Source organism: Pezoporus wallicus, unplaced genomic scaffold (genome assembly GCF_028554395.1).
Source record: "Pezoporus wallicus isolate ANWC-B61680 ecotype Strahan unplaced genomic scaffold, APGP_CSIRO_Pwel_v1 scaffold_8224, whole genome shotgun sequence".
Lineage (NCBI taxonomy): Eukaryota > Metazoa > Chordata > Aves > Psittaciformes > Psittacidae > Pezoporus > Pezoporus wallicus.
In genome coordinates, this window is record NW_026641935.1 from 804,352 (window position 1) to 825,630 (window position 21,279).

The following is a 21,279-nucleotide window of genomic DNA, read 5'->3' on the forward strand; positions in this document are numbered from 1 at the left end:
ATAACCTAACACAGAGACTTGGTTTTAAAAATGTGAGTGCGGCTTTTCCCCTTTGGTGCTCAGCCACAGTCCTTAGTTTTGATTTGTGCACTGATTTTGCTGTGAGTTCATTTTTGGAGAAAAATTCTGAAATGCCCTGAATTGCACTGGCTCGCTCTGGGAGCAGAAATCATGCAAACAGTATGTCCTTAGGGTAAGAGCAGGAAATCTTGTCCCACGGGGCACAAGGCCAAGGCTGCGTACAAATCTTATCTACAAGAAAATCTTTAATATCATCCTGGTTTTCCAAGCTACTGGCTCTACCATAAAGGCAATGGGGTGTGAGTTAGAAAATGTTACAGCTTTATTAACAGAAAGGTCCAAGACAAATCTTAGAAGGTCCCCATGACCACAAGAACTTAAAGGAGGCTGAAACCCCATTTCTTTCTAAACTTTATGATAACTTCATTTGACCAGGGGGACTGGCTGCCACCACTGAAAAAGCAGTATTTTGCTGTTTTCTGACCTTAGTGATGTCCGTGTAATCTCTGAGTTCTTTAGTCAGGCACCAGTATCTCAACACGTTGAGAGCATAGAGGGTGGCCTTGGTGGTGTTAGGGTTCACAGCACTGATACTCAGGTATTTGAGGTCATCATCAAAATTAAACACAGGAATCTTGCTGAGCTTAGTTGAATGCACTTAGAAAACAAACCAAAATGGGGATGAAATAGCTTGTCCTACTGACATGCTGCCATTCCTGGCTACGAGAAACTTGGTGTTTTGCACAAAATGTGAGAAATATAAGGAAGATGAAACACAGCTCATGATTTCCCATGACTTTGTGCACTGAAAATTCAGACGCAGCAGAAGGAGCACCAACACAAAAACACCCTAATGTCTCCACAAGGCTAAAAATGTACTGCCACACATGGCACAAAATGTAGGGCCAGCCATAGAGAAGGAGTAACACATATCTTTTACCTTGCTGCAGAAACAGTAGGTGGGTGACAAAGGCAAAGGTTTTTCCTTTGTGAGCCAACTCAGGAGCAAGGGAAATATTTGTCCTATACCTATATGACCTGACTCTGAGCTGCCAGGGTGACACACCACCACTGATGTCTGCTGCACCCGATGCAAGCTGCTCTGGCAGTGCTAACCAAGTAGGATTTTCCACTCATACCCACCTCTACTCCCTGTTAGGCACAACAGAATCAGGCTCTGTTGCTTCAATGGACCAAAGGCAGGTGCATCTTGATGGATACCATGAGTTAAGTGGACATGCAGCATGCATTTCTTAAAAGGAGAGCCTCAGCCCCACAGGCAGTCACTGAAAGTAGAAGATTGATGGAGAACCTTTTTATAGATGTTCAGACACTTAATATTCTTTATGAAAGAGTAATACATTTTTATGATGCCACTATAATTTTATTATATCCACTATAAGTCTACTTCTTACAGCGCTGCAGCTAATGGATTCAGCAGCCCAATGCATGTTAGCTGTGAAATAGTGCATGGACGTTCAGAACAACCTTTCACAGCTGAGTTAGTGATCCCCACGATGACCATCTCACTTCTGCGGGAAAAGGGAAAAGGTGGTACTCCCTGGGAGATACTGGATTTCTCCTCCTAACCTTCTGTTCGCAGTCCTAGCGGACTGTTACTGCAGCCCCAGAGGTGTAACTCTGCACACTAGGAAGAGGTGATTTAAAAAGAGGTTTTTATTATTGCAGCTTTTGCTGTTAATATAGTATATAAAAGGTAAAGGGATTGCATAAACCTGACTGAAGAACCCACTGCAAGCAAAACAAGCTCACACTGCTGGCTCACCCAAGGACTTCTTCTGAGAGCACCAAGAGCACTTTGGGAAAGAGCCTACTAAAACGAAGAGCCTAACCATACAGTGTTAGTTGCCTTGAAAGACATAACAGCACCAGCCTCACTTAAGTTCTCATACTGAGATTAATCCTACAGGTCTTAATTCTGACAGGCCTTGGTGTGAAAATTATGGTGGCTATTTCTTGAATCACAGGATCACTTGGACAATCTATTGAACCACAAGAAAAGACAGACTAAGATGGATTATGGCCTTCCAAGTCAGGGTTTATCGTGCACTAGGAAATTGAGTTATAGTTCCTGAATTCTCCAAATTCCAGGTTTTCAAAACAGGCATCTGGTTTGAGCTGACCTCTGATAGCTGACAGTGCAAACAGTAACAGCATTTTATCAGTGCTACTTCAGCCCTGAACTGGGACAGTGAGTCAAGTGCTGCATCAGAACAGGATCCACAGACAGCTGTCCAGGGATGCTTCACACCTTATGCATGGTGATTGCCACTAAAGACCGTATTGCTTCTTCCTTTTCTTCTCACTAGGCACTTTGCCCTCAGAAACTACAAAAATTGGCATGAGTTGCTCTAAAAGAAAGTGTAGCCGGGTAAGAAAGTGAGGGCGACTGTGAGCAGTGCATTGTGACAGTTTTAATACTTGCAGCAAAGGAGTTTTAGCGTAACAAGATAAAAATGAAATGAAACGATGGCAGGCATTTATCAGCTACCATCTGTAAGGGTGTTGTATCATCAGAAGGCTGGAACAAGAACTGTCCAATTTTCCACTCCTGCAGGAAACAGATAATCCTTGCTTTTTCTTTTATTTTTTTATGTTTAAATCAGCATAATGAAGATTTGCTTTCTTTAGTCCATGAGAAAGCAGTTTAACCCTTTCATTCTCAGGCAATGTGAACTTGTCCTGAAGAAGGCTAGGATCTTGCTTGAAAAGCACACCAGTGCACAGGCTCTGTTTAAAGATGAGGGCACGCCCATGCTGCCTTCCTCGTTGACTTCAGTGGCTGCAAATGAAACCACAAGTCTCTTGGCCTGACATCACTTGTCAGCAGCCAGATGATGCTCTAGGCATCTTAAATTGTTTCGGAACACCTCGTGGAGTGCTCGATGGAGGTGCTGGGACACTGCCAGAGACACTTACAAAACCTACACCCTTGCCAGGCGTTCCCACTTGGACCCGTCAGACGGAATTTGTAAAAGCATTAAGCAGCCAGGAACACACACCCCATATCCAGAAGGGCCTTGCTGGTGCTCCAGGTTATAATCACATCAACAGTTGCATGTTCTGGATCAAGTCCCGTAAGACAGCCTTTTTATGTGTGGAGCTCACAAGCTGCTTGTGAAAGCACACAAGTCCTGACTCAGAACTGCTGTAGTAACTGAGAGTAACTTACAAACGTAGAGGAGATCTTGCACCTAAGTTGTAAGGCCCTGTTCCCTCACCTCTAACATGTCTTTTGCCTCCCTCTTCCTGGAGGTCACTTGGGGGCTTATTTTCAAACAACACTTCAGGGAATTCAGGCTAGGTGTTAGAATGCACAGCACTTGAACAGCACAGTAATAATGACGGTTCCTTCGAAAAAGTCATCTTCGTTTTCAGTTCACCTGGTGGCACACTGCAAAGTCACACACAGAAAGGCCATCTGCACAGGCACAGCCCCTCTTGCCAAACTTCTGTCACTGAGGTGATACATCATGCAGGAAAAAAACACATTTGTCATTGCTTGCCAAAACGTGTCCACACCCTACATCAATGCAGACAACTGTGCATGCAGCTCTGATGGTTTGCAGGTGCTCCACACCAGACCTTTTAAGTTGAAATGCACATGGTAAATGTCTATAGGCATATGCTACCCTGCCGTTGCACTCTGTGTGTGTTTGGAGAGGGAAGAAGGGGCACATTGCCAGATGAGCTAGTAAGATGCCATAAAACCTCACGAGATCTCAGGCTGGTTATATCTCTGCATTCTTCCCCTAAAGCAAAGGCCACTCCTCACACAGCACTCGCTGTTGTTCACACTGCAAATGAGCAGTCACTGCCTCAGTGGCACTCCATTAGAAAAGTTGGGGGTTGTATTCATCTTCCCTCTATGCAAAATACTAATCTCCCCACCGATCTACCCTAAACAAAGAAATGAAGACCTCTGCCATATCTGGAGGTTCCTAAGATCCACACATTCCACTCATCTTTAACTGGCCTTTACTCATTTCTGTGCTAGCCCATGTGTGATATTGCTGACATTAATACAGGCTCATGGCAGATACCACTGTTGTTTGGAAAGAGGAGGCTTTTAGATGCTGTTTGGAGCCACCAAGGTGGCATGCAGGCACCAGGTGTCTGGTTCAGCACCACCATGGCCTGTTTCCTGTCTGCTGAGCAATTTGATGGCCACATTTTACCACTGTGTAACCAGTCCCTCTTCCAGAAGGGGCTCCAGTCCCAGGAGCCTAAATGACACAGATAACATGGAGAGGCACCCCCCATGAGCAGATGGCATTGCAGAAGTATCTGTCTTTACCGGACAGACAATGCTTGTCTGCTCAACAGTTTCCTCAGGGAACCCTCTGCACACGAGAACATCTGGCTGTGCTGCACCTCCAAAAGGTTTCTGAGCGTCCCTCACCAAGACACACAGAAATGTCCTTCCAAACGCTGATGAATGGCATCATCTTGTATTACCAGGTTAATGGCTCCATGGCTAGCAGCATCCTATCTCCTCAACACTCAATGCCTCTGCTTACCTTTCCCTCGGTGTACATTTGAAGCAGTTCTTCTCTCCAGTCCTGCTCTGTTTGGCATTTTGCATGGGACAAGAATAACTAAACATATTGTACTTGCAAGCACACAAGGAGCTCTGAGGTGAATAATCTATGTGAAGGATTTTGCCTTCAAGCTCTTCCAGGTGTTGTTTCCTCACATTTTTCAGGAGACACTAAGAATGCTCATGTGCTGCCAGTCTTACATGGGCATTCTCTTACTGGTACCTCTGGAAATTTGGCCCTTGGAACAAAGTGTCCATATAAAAATGGACATAGCCATCTTACACATAGCCGTCTTAATTTTTTTTTAATCTTAGACATAGCCATCTTTTTTTTTAAATCTTATACATAGCCATCTTATTTTTTTTTTAATTATTCAATTAAAATTATTAAATGCTATCAGTAGTGAAGGTCATAACATAGTAAGCCATTATGCTACACTATAAAGAAATCTTATTGATCTTTCCAGGGATAGGTGCCAATTTCCACTTGTCTTCGGTGTACATTGCAAAGCAAATTACCAGTGAGTTAGAGACCCCACTTTGCCATCCCCAAAACCTATCTGAAGAGTCAATGTGTCACAATGTCTCCAAGCCCAAGCAACTTCCTCAGTGTTCAGCTGTAGTCAGCATCAGTTAGGAAGCTCTATACAGTTTGCAAGGTTATCCTGGGTAAGTACTCCGGATTGCCTGAGCCTGAGCTGTTTGCCTAGCTACCCAGAAGGCCTGAACCCTCCAAGACTGCACACAACATGTGTATGCTGCTGCTGGTCATACCTGGCTATGAGAGAAGGAGGAGAGGACATGCAGCCATCCCACAGGCTATGCAGCATGCTGGTTCTTAAAGCAGCAATCTGGGTAAAATCATTGTACAAAGGGAAAAGTGAAAGCAGTTCAGTCACCAGAAATCTAACAATTTGCTTAGCTGAACTTGCATTAGCCTTTAAACACCACAAGCATACTCCCTTTTAGAGCAAATAAAAGAACATTAATTTCAACCCATGTGAAGACAGCTTTATCCAAGATACAGAGTTTAATCCAACAAGTTTACTTTGCATTTGCAACAGACAGCAAAAGCACTGGTATCCCCTGGCCATCACCTGCCCATATCTCACTTCTCTGTCCTTTCATCCAAAGGCTGCCGTTTTTAATTTTCACTTGACACTGGGACCATGGCAGGACCTTTCACGTGATGCCTTTTATGTGCTGTTGTGTCGAGCAACAGCACACAGTCCCAACGCTAGCACCAAGCAGCAAGAAGGGGATTTATTTACTGGAATTTGCCAGGTGATGGAAATGCAGTCCCAGAATACCTGGTGAAAATCATGGTCCTCTGTGTACCTCACCCATGAGGTTTAGAGCTCACATAGCTCTTACTGTCCTTCACTGATATCCTAATACCAACACAAATACATTGCTGGTCCCTAGATGGTAGTTCCCCAAGGGATTTGGCTTTTTCCTTTTTCTCTCGTGTTCCTTTGGCAGAGACACTCTGACGTTCTCCAACACAGTTATCATGTCATGAACACAGCTCAGCGGAATTGCGTTGGGGCTCTCAATGGATTTTTTCCATTCCAGATGTTTCATTTTCATAATATAGAGGCTTTATTAGCTTTAGTTTTCTGTGTTTTTTTTTAATTTTAAAACCTCTTGAATGGAGAGAAGTCAGACTTGACAAGCAACTGTCTTAAAAGATGCATATCCTTGGAGGCACATTTACTTTTATTCTAGATGAACCTTAAAACAGAACTATGTGAAGAGCAGACCATAGTGCTGAAATTCTAAGTGCAAAATAAATAATTTCAAGCCAAACTGTTCCTTGGAATTGATGTAACCAGATAAGGTTCAGGAAAATTACTTTAATCCAAAAAGGCTCTCAAGATGTAGGCTTTCAGTTCTACCTAGGTGAGATTAAATGACTACATGGTTCAAGTCAAGCTTGCTTCTAAGTACATTCCTGAGCAGGGAAGGACTTATTTAAGCAATTGCTTAAATGTTTTCGTGAAACAGAGCCCCAGAAGTTAAAGAGGGTATGACAGCAACTATTACTTGGTAAGCCTATTTGTACTCTGCTAATTGAAATGCATCACAGGTCCATGGGAACTTCTCAGATAATGCTGACACTGAAAAGTGAGAGAGAGCTGTGTTTTTTTTGTATACAATATGCTTCAAATTGCCAAGTAAATTGTTTTCACTTGAGTAAAGAAAGCAGTCAACTTTGCAGAAAACAGTTTATTAAATACACAAGACTTGGTTGTTACACCTAATTACAGACAAAATACCGTGAATAAAGCATGCACTTATCACAGACATCGATGATTACCTATCTCAATTATTTTAAAATGGCCTTTAATTCTGTAAGCTTAAGGCTGTACCAATACATATCTTATAAAATGAAAATTAAAGGTCACACTACAATAGTGGCAAACATTGTACGGACAGTGAAATCAGTCTGTAACACAGCAGAACCAGATTTCTCAGAGAAATAAACAAGGGAATAAAAATGGAGCTGAAGTGCTAGAAAGATAAGGACATCTGAAATCTGCAGATCAGTAAAAGTCAATGTCATACTCCAATTAGCATACAACCGAATCATTCTTTTCAAAGCCTAATTATCTGACAACTGAGAATGGGATGAAACTCAGATACCTTTAAAAAAAAACAAAAACCCAACCAAAAAAACCTCTGGTTGTACCATCTTCTTATTGAGGGCACTTTTGTACTATGAAAGTACATTAAAAGAGCATTTTTCAAGGAGGCATCTTACTGAAGTGTGGCAGACAGCAGTACAACATGCCCTTGTTTATTCTAATTAAAGAAGAGTGGTGTGTCTTGCAGTAGGGGAAAAACCCTCAACAACCCAACATAACATAGTTCTCAACTGGTACAGGTGACAGACAACTTTGTTGACTTCTTCACCTGGGAAGAACTTCATCCTGTATGAAATTTGTTTCTTAAAAAGACACCTCAGAAATAGCAACATGGCATCCACACAGGTCAAAACCAATCCAGCTGGTGAGTAAAAAGATAACCAACCCTAGAAACCCATCTGGGGATCTGGGGCTTAGAGTAGGTTATGAAATCTTTCCTAATTTACAACAGCAAAGCCTTTTTGCTTGTTTTTCTCACGTCTCTGTGCAACTTTGGAAAGAAAGTAATTCAAGGACAATGGGGTTGAATGAGGTCTGAAAATGGACTATAGTTGACAATTTTCCTCACATTTTCAGAAAAAGGTCCAGTGATCTCTCCCTTCCTGTCAGATATTCCAAATTTGCAGAGCTTAATGCATTAAAAAGCATTAGAATATTACTTCTCCCTAATGCAGGGGCAAAAGATCTGTGTAAGGATGTGTCCTACATGCAGGAAACTACATTTTGAGTGGAAGATGTGTGGCGCTGCTTATGCCAGGATCTCTGCCTTAAACTGCTGATTACAGCTGAGGCTTGCAAAGGGTCTAAAAAAGACTAAGTAAGTCCCCAAATTCCACTGGGTTTTGGAGAGCTTTCAGCACCACAGCCCAAGATACAGTATTTCTAAAACAAAACAAAAATAAAAAGAAAGCTTGTCCTGCGATATAATGTACCTCACACAAAACACAATGACAAGGGCAATTACAGGACTGACAAGTACACTAAAGGCGTCACAGTAATTGGAAGGTGGTATCTAAATTGGCCAGTTTGTATCTTGAAACCAGTGAACCACAGTGAAAAGCAAACAAAAGCTACTGAAGCCACAGGCAGCAAGCTAAATCCTGATGTACCCTATAAAACCGTAACAGCATTTCCAGAGTGCAAACTGCTAAATAAAGGATACTGGTTCCTTTCTTGATTTAAATCTAAGCTGAAGATAATGCAGCTCTATCTAGATTCACAGTGGAAGAGAAGAAGATGGGGTAAAAAAACAGGTGCTGTGCTGCAAGAATATGATTTTTTTCCTTTCTTTTAAGTTGGACCAACACATAAAATAAGCTATGAAGACTAACTGGTAAGACAATTAGTGGAACTGGTGGGACCATGGAGCCTCAGATCTAGCTATAAATGGAAGAAATGCATAAAATAAGACCATGTACTACTGCTTATTTATGTATTCAACATATTTAATGTCAGACAAGCAAAACAATGGAGAAAACTGGTCTCAGCTGGCATCTGCTCTGGCAAAACAAGCCTGAAGAAGCTACCAGTTTTTAATGGACAGTAAAAGGACCTAGCATTTCTGAAGGGAACCCCATTCCCTCCAAGAGATGGGAACAGAGATCACTCTAGACCAGTACCTGTAAGGATGAATATAATGCACTCTTATTTTCCCAATCATACAGTTTTTCTGGTGACTTGGTATTCTTATTTGAAAAGCCTTTTCAAGATATGTAACAGGCTTTCAGCTCTCAGTAAAGATGTAAAACTGATGGTTAGCTTTTTCTCTTTTCCACACAAAATATTAAAGACCAGCCTAGATTCACTGGACGATGCCTGGTGGCTGGGAAATGAACTACACAGATGCACATCTCGCATTTCCCTCCTGCCTGTTTCTGTTGTATGATTACAGTGTGGTACAATTTCAGCCTGTCAAAATCTCATCAAAATGAAAATGAATGTGTATGCATGTGCCTGTTTGCTATACTGCCAGATTCTAAGCAGAGGGTGCAACAGGAACTGAAAATGCAATGTCAGAATTTTGATAAACAAGGCTTGTCTGCCATGAAAGCAGTTGGAAAGAACAAGACCAAAAATCTTGGGCTTGAATTTCATCCAAGTCTCATTTGGCAGCAATGTGTGGCTTCTTTGGAGGCGGAACAGGGAATGGAATCTACCACTTGACCAGGCTGACACTTGTTTACAAGGGCAGGCTAACAAGTATTAAGAGAGCTAACAGTTTCTGATGGTAATCAGAGGGTTGATTGCATTAAATAGCATTTTAGCATGCTCTGCAATGACTTGGGCAGCCCTGGCTAATCACTAGATCCCTTACCAACAAGAACATTTGGGTACTGCGTGTTCCCTCAATTCACAGTTGGCAGACTGCTGCTGCAGGAGGCGTAGCTGGGGAAGATGGCTTCTTTTCACCCCTATTAAAGGTTTTTTACCCAAATGACAATTAATAAGAAGACACTTTAAAGAAAGATTGAGAGTTCAAGATTTTTTTTTTCCTTTTTCCTTTTTCTTTTTTTTTTTAGTTTTCAAGCTGGTAAGTGATCATCTGTGCAGAACAAGATATTAGAAGTTTGGCACCTCCTGTCTACCACAACATATTGATTCCTTCTACAGAAGGCACTAAATACTGGCTTAAAAGAGGAAATGAACAGCAGAATGCAGAGTATTACCATGACACACAAAATACACTCTAACTGGCACAGCTTCATAGTACAGTTTTCATTTACCTACAATGGCGGTGATTATAGCAGCAATGGTTAGCATTTTTACAAGTACCACAGAAACACACAAACATCAGAACATCTTGAAAACGTGCAAAAGTTCAACAGCAACATCACTGAATCACACAATGCATAGAATTATCATTATTAATATTATTACTGTCATTTTATTTGGCAAGACAGTGAATCTTTTTATTATAAAACAAAATAAAAGCATTAACAAAAATCTACTTTTTTACAAACTGGTCTTAAAAAAGTTGAGTTGCCATTAAAGTCAGTGACTGGAAGTTAGCCTTAGCAAGAGGTTTAACTCTGAGAATGAATTGGTCACTTAAGAGAATTCACAGTTTTAGATGGAAATTTGGTTCTGTTAAAGCAAAACACATTTTTCAACCATTTTTTTGGGGAAGAAACACTGGTAATGAATTTACAAAATGGGAGAAAATACATTCATGTTAAAAGATTAGAAAGATTAAACATTGCATGCAAGGAGAGATAGAAGTCCTACTTTAGCTGTTTCTCCCTAGCGTTGCTCACTATGAGACCAAGGGTTGTCATAGCAAAAATGCTTTTCAAAGGCAGAGTTAAAGCCAGCAGATAATTAAAATAAATGGAAAAGATTTTCTAATTCCAGTGTAAAACAAGGTAAGATATTAAAGGATAAGGATTATGCTTGCCTTCTTTAGAAAAAGAAGACAAAAACTGCCATTATGATTGCTGGGCTTTTCCACTGCCTTTCCACTGCCTTCATAACACTTAGATAGTCTGCCACTTCTTTTACTTCCAGTCTTGAATATTTGGTCTTCCCTAACAGGTCTCAATATGACCCTGAGGTAGATGGGTCACACTGACAAAAACAAGCACTACAACACAACTATGTCCAAGCAATGTCCGTCCCTGCACAATTCAGACCCATTTGCTCCAAAGGGGATAGTCATGTGCTTACAGCTTAGCATGTTCACAGCCCGAGCTGTGTGGAAGCAGGCAGTACAGCCATGCACTTCCCACAATGCTCTGCAGAACTGGCACCAAATCCTCTCCAGCAGCAGCACCACCCAGCTAGCAGGCAAAGCCATAAACAGGTGCAAAATCAGTTTCTCACCACTTTTTCCCCTGACATCTTTCTAACCCCATTAAGAGGTTTCATGTCACATTTTGTCTGTGCAGCATTGAATGCTCTGGGTATTTCTGCATCTGCATTTCACATCCATGCACCCAGCCTTGTGCAGAAGAACCCGGTCTGGCAAGACACTTACAGACAAAGCTCTCATGGAAGGCAAAGCTTGCAAGATCTCAACTACAAGAACCATGCAGAAAACAAAGTTTCCACAAAGTGATTTACACTGCAGTCATCATTCACTGCACCTTCAGCCTCAGAGCCATTACAAGATTTGTCTTCATAGAATCATAGAATGATTTGGGTTGACCTTAAAGATCATCTGGTTCCAAACCCCTTGCTATGAGTCTTCCTTCACAGAAGTTATCAAGATCAGTTTGAAGCCAGTTACTATTGCCTCGCCTTAGCTACATGCATTCTAATGCAAAGTATAGATACTGCTGAAGATATAGAGGCTGAAATGTGTCTCCTGCTTTAGCTTGTTTTCAGGCTGGAAATGTGACAAAGGCTAAAAGTATTAATGCGTGATAGTAGAAGAAAAGGAGGAATTCTGTCAGAGACCGTGTAGGGTAAACCAGACTTAAGGCTACATGCGATTCAGGCTAGTAGAGACACGCTATAATTGTAAGGAGGGCAGTCTTGGCAAGATTACAGCCTTCAGAAAGTAGATCAATTTGGAATGTTAGAAAGCTGGTTTTGATTACAAAAATAACAGCTGAACTGGCAAAGATAGTATCTGTAAAATTAATTTTAAGAGTTTAGTTTTCTAGCATAATACAGTATAATTGTCCAAAACTGAATTCTTTTTCCCTCACTTGGCTGTTTCATTGCATTTTTTTTTGATATGTTGGACTGTATAAAACAGTAGTAACCAAAAAACTGCAAAGGCAGATTCCCAAAGTATTGTGAAATAGCTTAACAGTTCTTCTCATTCCCATGAAACACTATCCCACTGCATTTCAATGATAGCATCTACTTCACCAGTTTCTATAAACACTGTGAATGAAACCTCTATTAACTACAAAAGGTCAAATTGAAATTTGAAAAGGTACTGCTTTTTTCAGAATCTAGTGACTGCTGCATAATGAATGCTGACTACAAGAATAAAAGATCATGCAAAAGCATCCTGACCCCTTTGAAACAATAATTCCAATTCCAGTGCACAGACAACTCATTTAATGGCATTTGTATAGCAAAACAAATAGAATTTTGTCTGTATTACCAACTAACAATTCAGTGAGAGAACAGAGGAAATAAATTCCTTGCTTGAGACAGAGACTCTGCAGACTATGTTAAAACCCATCAGTTCATGTAACAAGCAAATTTTGTGCCAAAGCAATTTCTTCTCCCAACAGATCAGGAAGTAAAGCTCTAGACCTCACCACTGCTTTGAACTTGTTCCAGTGAATGGCTAGTGTTAAACTGTTCAACAAGCTCACAGGTGTCTCTAAGCTGTGGACTTTATCTTGCCATTATTACTGCTGTAAATGCCTCTCTGCTGCTCTCAGGAAGGGTCAAGGTGCTCGAAGACAGCTTCAGTAGAGCTCCATAGAGCCTCAGACAGAGAGTGGGGAGGGATGGGCTGGCACCTGGTTCGTATAAGTGGAGCTGGAAGCAGTGCAACCATGCAACTTGGTGGGTGGCTTGGAGAAACCCAACTTGTCCCCAGAAGGGCCACTCCATCACCAGCTGAAGTTATGCTGTTGTGGAAGAGGTGGAGTTGTGATGTCCCTGGTGGCACCTGGCTTTCCAAAACCCTTGAGGAGATAGAGTGTAGACTCATGTGTCCATCATATGGTGTCCATGGGAAAAGTATCATCATTTAGTTGTGCTTAGGGCCTTCCCTCTTTCTTGGCTTTCAGATGAGTGGCTGATAGAGTTGTCCTTGACAAGGTATCCCCAGGGTCTCATTTTTTGGAGAGAGCTATAGTGACACTCAAGCTGGCTCTGCAGAAAGCGAATGGATGTGCCAGGAAATACCATCTGATGCAGTACTGTCCCCAGCCATCAAGGCACATCTCAGCACATGGAGACCATCACCAGAAAGTACGGTTCAATTTCCTTGGCTAGGAATATATCCATACTTTATGCCTTCTCTCCACACTCCTCCTCAGCACTGAGAGTGCAGATTCAGTACACACATGAACGCACAGAAAGAAAATACATCTTCTCTCTTAAGAACAAGGACAGCAAAGCAATCATCTCTTCACACTAATGTTTAGCAAAGTACATTTGTTAAGAAATGCAGACCCACTTCCCGCCACATTTCATAGTGAACAGCTGAGTTCTCTACTCTAACCCAGAGGCATGAACTGGCTCATTTCAGGCAAATCAAATGACATTTCTGTGTCCTGTAAGTTCTTCTCCTTCCCACACATTAACACTGCCTCTGGGAGTTCAGGGAGTCAGGGAGGTCATGACGTCCTGTTGGTCTCACCACTTGAGATGAACTGATTTCCATGATGGAGTGAGCCCAGAAGTTATGTACTGCTGAGGACCAGTCATCTCAGTCCTATTTTAAGAATGTCAGTGGAAGACCAAACAGTGCACAGATGTGGGCCTGATACTCTACACAGGAGCGAATTTCATCTAATTTCACTATTTGGAAGCTTTCGCAAAAGGAGTAGAAGAGAACAGAGAGGGAGAGTGCTTTCAGAAGGAAAGATGTGAGCCTCCAAAGTGCTCACATGCAGTATCCCACAAACCCCGTGTTCCCAACACGAGGTGGTCCGCCCTGAGCACGTTATCCCCAAAGCACAAGGTCACTTGATAGGAAGGGAGGGAGCTCTCAGCCAAGAGCCACCCTGCGCAAAGTGGTCCCCTTGCCCCGTGGTGCAGACACCAGGAGAGGGAAATACTAGAGGTTCAGGGACAGTGAGGACAGGGATATTGGGGATGGGGAAGACCAGTCAATCACAGTCACTTGCAGCTTATTGTCAGAAGGAATGATCAACCCATGCACACATGTGCTCATCAGGTCAGTCAATGCACTTATGGGATGTACTCACACAGGGTGACAAGAAAGGGGAAATATGAGGGAGGAAACCTAGTGCAACAGGAATCTCAGTTTACTTTAAGGCTGTTTCAGTCCTTAGGGCAGCCCAGGCTCTACAGTGACAGAACACCTGCTCTTAGACTCACAGAATCGTTAGGTTGGAAAAAAACCTGTATGATCATTGAGTCCAACCAATAACCTAATGGTGCCAATTCGTGATCCCCATCATCCACCCCACATTGCTTGCACAAACAGCAGAACAAGATCCGGTCACAAACATCTGTTGCTTGCATCTCATTCTCTACACAGCTTTCTAAGAGGGCAACTATGCTGTAGACTGAATACCAGTTAACAGCATCTTCTAAAAAAAAAACACAAAAAACAGTTTGAAAAAGTTGATATTCTTCATGAAGAAGAATGTTCAACAGGGACACTGTTAGATTGTCCTGTATGTCCTATCTGATGTATATATGTCAATAGCCTGGATGCTGCTAACACAGAATTATTGCACTATGCAAATGACCAAGGTATGTGCTGTTATTTTAGATATCCCTTGTAATTTAGTTTACAATGTAGTTCACAACAGTATTTCATTCTCCTGCACTTAAAAATACATTTAGTTGCATAAATATATATTTGAACAGGCAGTTTGCAACAGCCAGATATCAGAGACTTCAGTTCCAACTACCTGCATGAATACATGCGCACTGTGGAAACCCACAATATCATGCATGAGTGACTAATACAATACAGCTGAAGCTGTCCAAGTGCCCACAGCTCTGCCCAGCTAAATGTGCTATCACATGAACAGATCCAAGTGCATGTACTATGCAAACTGCATCCAGATCCATCCAGTGACATCCACGTATTATCCCCGTGTGTGACTCTTGGTTTGGTGTCATGAGAAGGCCACATGGGAAAGCCAGCACTTACATTGGTGCAGACTGTGTGCAGGCCTGTGCTTTGGCACGCTGCCTCTTTCTTAAGTTCAAGGCCAAATTTTGTTCTTGGTAGCACTGAACCAATTTCCCAAAAGCTGGTAAATGGTTCTGGAGGCAACCAATTCATCTGAAAATGATTCAGAAGGGTCTCAATCTGCCTTACCTTTTTGATGGGTTAAAAGGCTGGAGTAGCTGAACCAGGCTAATGACTCTGCCATACTGTCTCTTTTCTGCTAAGCAGAAATGCAGCAGAAGAAGTAGAAATGTGAGAAAAAGTAAGTTGAAACTCGCTGAAGAGGTGTAACACCAGATCAAAGAAAAGTGAGTGGCAAGGAAAAAGGAAGGGAAAAAGAAAGGAGAACAGTGGAGCCATTTTGGAGCCAGCTACCCTCATCTTGCAGACATCACAGCCCTACTATGGGGCAAAAATTCAGCTTTCACATCAGAGCACAGTATAGTCAGGAGCACAGGCAGCCACCTGCAGTGCTGCACTGTAAGCCACCTTACCTAACCACCAGCTTATGGACTGTGATAGATGGGAACAGTATGGTGTTTTGCCAGCCACTCTTTTGACTTCATGGGAAAAGGTTTTCCATGTAAAGAGCCATGGTAGAAGACCCTGATCCTTTGCTGTAGGCAGAGAGGAAAGCTTGTAAGATTTGTCAGCACTAGTCCTTGGCCACACTGCCATGTCCCTCCCGTGCAGTGAAGGGGCACACCACCACGGTGAGCTTGCAGCTTGCTGGTGGAGCAGGTCTGACACCCTCAGCTGGAGTACTCAGAGACAGCTACTGAGTTCTCACCTGTGAGCTGTGCTGCAGAAACTGGGATATCTACTCTCCTGACAGCATGAGGCAAAACCATGAGAGTGATCTGAATCAGAAGTCTCCCCCTCAGTGCGTTAACAACCATCCCAGGGCCTTAATACAAATGGTAATTCACTGAGTTGTGGTCACTCAATTCCTTCCAACTGTCCACAGATTAAGACCTTTGAAGCTAATGAATTTATTTTTGGACTATGATACTACTTGGGTATCATATTTTGGCCATATGTGTTTAACTACTTCAACAAGTATTTGGGGCTGCCCCATCAGGCAGATTTGCCAGGCAATCTGTCATCAGCACCAGCTGGAAGCTGGAGTTACTAGAGATGTCACAAAGCAGAACAAAACAATCCCTATAAAATGGGGGCTGTCACAGTAAGCTCACATTCTCCACAGCTTATCACCCAACCAAACAAGAAAAAGTTGCTTATGTGCCTTGCTAAGCTATCACAGAAATGCCTCACCTATGGCATGGGCAGTATGTTAGCGTGTACCATCCTAAAACTGTGGTAAACAACAACTCAAGACAGTATGTGGAGTCACAAAGTCATGGGAAATGCTTTTGACCTCCCAGCTGAAAACCCAGGAGTGCTTGTCTTCCCTTCTTCTGGGTCACTGTGAGCATTTTTGGCTCCTACCAATGGAGCCAACGTCTATGTTGGGGATGAATTACAGCAATAATGTGAAGCAGCACTTCACAGACCTGCTTGCAGCATGGCACACCTGCAGTGAGTGATACACCTCTTCAGAGACAAGACGAATTGAGGAATTACCACACTAACTACCCCTCACACAATAGCCCACTCTGAAGCAACACACCTATGGCATACCTGCAGAAGATGTGAACCATTGACAGGCTCTGAACCTGGTAATAGCGTGAGAAACTATCTGGTTATAAGGTCTAGTTTCCAGTCTTGTGGGGCTTGCAAAGAGATACAAGACAGCCATGCCTTGCCATGGCTACTTTTCCCTACAAGCTCAAGGCAGCTTTTCCCAGCAAAGAGGGACGGCTGGGCAGGGTGGAGAGGTGGAAAGCAGACATCTGCTGCTTGACAAAGGCCAGCTGATGTCCAGCATCATGTTGCACACAGGAAAGGCAAAGTAGGAAAGCAGGTCGGGTCGTGCAATAGCTGCCACTGCGAAGTACCAACAGGGGGGGAACAGAGACCAGATATTTTTCTAGAGGCTGGCTCCATGGTTGAGATGGAGCTGCTTCACCTGGCACCTCTGGGGAGCTCCTTGGCATGGGATCCTCTGCACTCCAGCACATACCAAGAGCAGCTGTGTGAGTCCTCCATGGGAAACAGCAAAGAAAGCCCACAGAGATCAGCACCAGCCTTGCAAAACTATTTTTAACTGTACTGCATTAAAACCATATCTGCCATGAAAAGGCAGTGCCTTATAAACAGCAATGAGATGGATGGCCTCACCTGGAAGCTGAGCAGCCGTCTTGCTGAGTGCATCTGAAGTCTTTTTGTGCTTCCTTCTCCTTCACCTACATGTCAGATTTGCCATGGCCCTGAAAACCAAGGACACATCTTCCACTCACTTCAGCAGTGTCATGATTTGGTCTCAAGCCCAAAACAAAGTCACAAAAGCATCACTCTGCACTATGAATGACTGCCTGTGCCCACCTATCCACTGCCTAGCCCTGAGATACAGTGGCCAGTAACTCAGAGGCTGTAGATTTGGTGTTTACACTACTGTGTCACACAAGGTACTGGGACAGCCAGCACACAGGAAACCCAGACTTTGTACTAGCCTTACTATGTGTGGAACACATAGATCACAGCCAGGCTTTGTCATATGAAGGAAGCTGCAGGGAAGACAGATGTTTATTATAGTGGAAATCTCTGCTCTTAAGACCTTCCAGTGACGGATCTGCTACCTACCCCATCCCAAAAAACAGACCTTCAGTAAGGCTTAAATGAGGTGCCGGTCACCTCCCTTGCACACAGGAATATTTCATCCTAACAACACAGAAAACAGGTCTTAAATGGTACCAGGAGAGTTATTTTTCATTGTCTGCTACCTTTGTTTCACCTTTTCTTTGGAAATAGTGATGATTCAAGTCACTGCACAGTTGAAGATCTAAAGAATATGAAAGACAAGCAGGAATGTAAAGGAATAAAGACAAACAAGCATAAAGAAACACAGCAGGTAAAGAAATAAAAAAAACCCTTGGTAACCTTTAGATCTAACACCTATGGAAAGCTGAGTCTTTCACTGACTTCAGTGGGCATTAGATCACTCCAGCTGATTTGTCTAAAGCCTCGTCAGGGCTCTAGGATATCCTAGTGGAATATAAACTAAGCTGAATTACTTGAGAAGTACCATACATAATCTTAGAGGTCAAAAATTACAATTGTTCACTGAAATACTGAATTTTTAGCATTTTCTCCATACTTGGAGAATACAAATACATTGCAAAGTCAAATGCTGGAACAGTAGCACTCACTATTTCAAGCCTTTAGGGACCAAATTCTGCCTTCAGATTCACATGCGCATTTTCCACGGTCTACAATGGAAAGAGATTATGTGTAGCTGACTTAAAATTGTTTTCTGGCACATAAACTATCCAGATTTTTCATTTTCAGTGGTAAATATGAAATTATCATTACACTTTCTATGCTATTTTTGTAGGCTTCAGATGCTGGCTTAAGAAGTATTTAATGCTTTTTTTTCTGTACAGTTTGGTATAAGATTGTGGATTTTTCTGCACTGTTGCATTCCCTAGAATATAAAAGAGTGCTGCTATAAGTCATTAAATTTTACATTATGTATACACACAGTGACAAAGTACTAACAACCCATGCTTAAACAGTTAAAATTATGTGTATGACAATGGTTTTGCCATTATACTCCTGCATATCATTGAAAACAATACTTTCTAGTCTAAAGACCAGCAATGTTTTGATCACAGAAAATCATCAACAAAAACAAAAGTTAAAAATAGCCTTTAGCTGACTTCAGGCTTTTTTTCCCACCTAGCATAAATAAGCCTCAGGAAAGAAAACAAAAACCAGACAAAAATGTAAATGGTTTCATGGACTTACATGGATGTATCTCTTATTTCTTGGTCTTGCTGATCAAGAATAAGCCAGCAGGTAAGAAGCAGCAGCCAGTGGTAAGTTTGTCTCCTCCACTCTGGGAGGTCATGTTAAAATAAGAAGTTCAAAAAATGCTTTAAAATAGAATTGCTATGTAAGCCTCTCTGGGGTTTTACAGTCACTGATGTGTGCATGTTAAAAATGGCATTTTCAGTCTATCTTATGTTGCCTGAGAACCATTTTGTCCTTTTAAAATCTGTATTTATATTATAACCCATAAGTACCTTTCATTTTTGTATTAACACTATAAATACTATGTTAGTAATACTAAACTATTTCTATTGGCTTATTTGTAAAAAGAAAAATATATTATATATTTATATATTTTTATAAAGTGAATTAACACTGGAGAGAGGGCTATGAGGGAATAGTGTACAATCACAGTTGATGTGTATTGGGCACAAACGCAATGCTTGAAACAAAAAAGAAAAGAAAGAAGTGTTAGGGTGATGTCCCTCTTTCAAGCTGTGTCAGAGGAGGAGTCATAGGATGCTGACACTATGAAGTTGCCAGTATTGGAGTGGCTTGCCACGGACTGGGCAGCCTGCTGGCTCAGGTTATTGCAGATCAGCACCAGCTGGTTGCTCTGTGCTTCTGAGAGGGTGCTACAGCTCTGGTAGACGCTGAAGTTGGTCTTCCGGCCAGGGATGTTGCCTTTCTCACACATTGTCTTTACCATCTTGGCAAGCTTGTTTTTCCCCAGGGCTTGGCAGTTGTACCAGTGAAGTGCAGCCAAGTTGACGACGGGTTTGATGGACAGGTAAAATGGCGCGTCCTCATAGCGCATGGCTGGAGGCCGCCTCTGGGCGTACTCCTTGTAGTCTTGCACAGGGCAGGTCTGTGGGGAGTGCTGGGTGGCGTACACCCGGGAGTCCGTCCCACCCCTCTTGCTCTTGGCATTGACGTCTCCATTGTCTGGCCCCATCCACTCCAGGTATTCCAACCCAGTCTCTGTCACCCGCAGCCGGATGTCTCCCCACTTCAGGGTAGACCCATGGAAACCTGTGCAGTGTCCAAATGCCTTAGTGTTGTTTAGCCAGACAAGGTTCAGCAGCCCTTCTGGATTGTATCGGCTCAATAAGCCTCTTTTGCGCAGGATAAGCTCATCAGCAAAGGTGAGCTTCATGGATTTGTGTGGCTTGTTTCCTTTCCCCTTACATCTCAACTCTATCTGCTTTTGCTTTAGAGCTTCCTGGGACCTCTTGAACTCTTTATCCCTTGTAATACTGTATCCATACCTGTGCTCTTTGAGGTACCGCTCCAGTCCACACTGGTAGTTGGCCAGGCTGTTTGGCTCATATTCAGAACCATCCTTTTGTCTGGCGTCCACAAAGAAGGAAGCAAGGTAGGCATCAAGCTCTTTGCAGGGAATGACATAGATCTCCCGTGTCTCAGAGGGGTACTTGGAGATAAGAAACTCTCGGAAATTGCGGAGAGCCGTCTGTGTGCTGCGAATAGTCTTCTCATTCTGCTCCCTGCTGAGCTCAGCCGCCCTCTCATCCTGGTCTGGAAGAGGGAAAAGGGGAAAGACAAAAGAAAGTAGAAGCAGTGAGTTTGTGCAATGTGCTTTTCTCCAAAACAGATTTCCTTAAAAAAGAATGGAAAAAAAATAAATCAATTCCACAAAGAACACTGGAAAACATCATTACATACCTGTCACATGACTCAAAAATTCAGTTTCATAAATGTACTAGAGCATGGCCTAAAACCAAAGTTTTGTGCATGGAGATTTGTGGAAAATAATGGGATTAGAGGCAATCTGATTTTAGAACAAATGCACGTTTTTTCTGTGGATCCCAAGGCTGTGCACAAGGCCCAATCCAAATTATAAACACAATCTGAACTGCTTCATTTGTGAAACCAGAGGTTGTACTGGTTATACTTTTTTCTACAAAAAATAATTAAAGCATCATATTTATGACAGTAAAAACTATCTTTAATCAGACACATTTTTGAAGATCTAAATAAATATAGACAAAAATGTACAGTAAAAAATAATGCAGCACATTCTAACAAAGGAGTTGGCAGGTAATACTACAGAGGAATGTGTAAATTACAAATGTACAAATATAGTTAGTATGTTCACATCAGGAGATACGGAAGGAAAACATTGATTACACAGCTGACCCTCAATGGCAGAAGTACAATTGTGACCAAGTTTTTTCATTTTGCAGTAAAATCTGGAAACATAAAATTTGTATGGCTCTATGAGGCTACACTCAAAGATCCTTACAATCAGTGACATATCAAAACACAATATATGGGTGCTACCACTACAATGGTTGTTACTGACAGCTGATTTTTGGGCTAATCATAAGCATAAAAAGGAAAAGCTTTTTACATGT

At 42.2% G+C, this 21,279-nt stretch overlaps 1 protein-coding gene across 2 annotated transcripts in view; it reads right to left on the reverse strand.

Annotated features, from left to right (window-relative positions):
• Nucleotides 1–517: 517 nt before the first annotated feature.
• KIAA1958 (KIAA1958 ortholog) overlaps nt 518–21,279 on the reverse strand; it is a 74,971-nt gene continuing 54,209 nt past the window's right edge. The window contains exons 3-4 of one of the 2 annotated variants that reach the window (XR_008974481.1): nt 18,881–20,440; nt 518–678 (exon numbers count right to left, since the gene is read on the reverse strand). Coding sequence is in view for 1 of the 2 variants with exons in the window: in XM_057426022.1 (XP_057282005.1) it covers nt 19,395–20,440 (1,046 nt within the window). In the remaining variant the exon portion in view is untranslated. Of the gene's footprint in view, nt 679–16,578; nt 20,441–21,279 lie in introns of those variants that run through there. The other variant, XM_057426022.1, reaches the window with a different exon arrangement.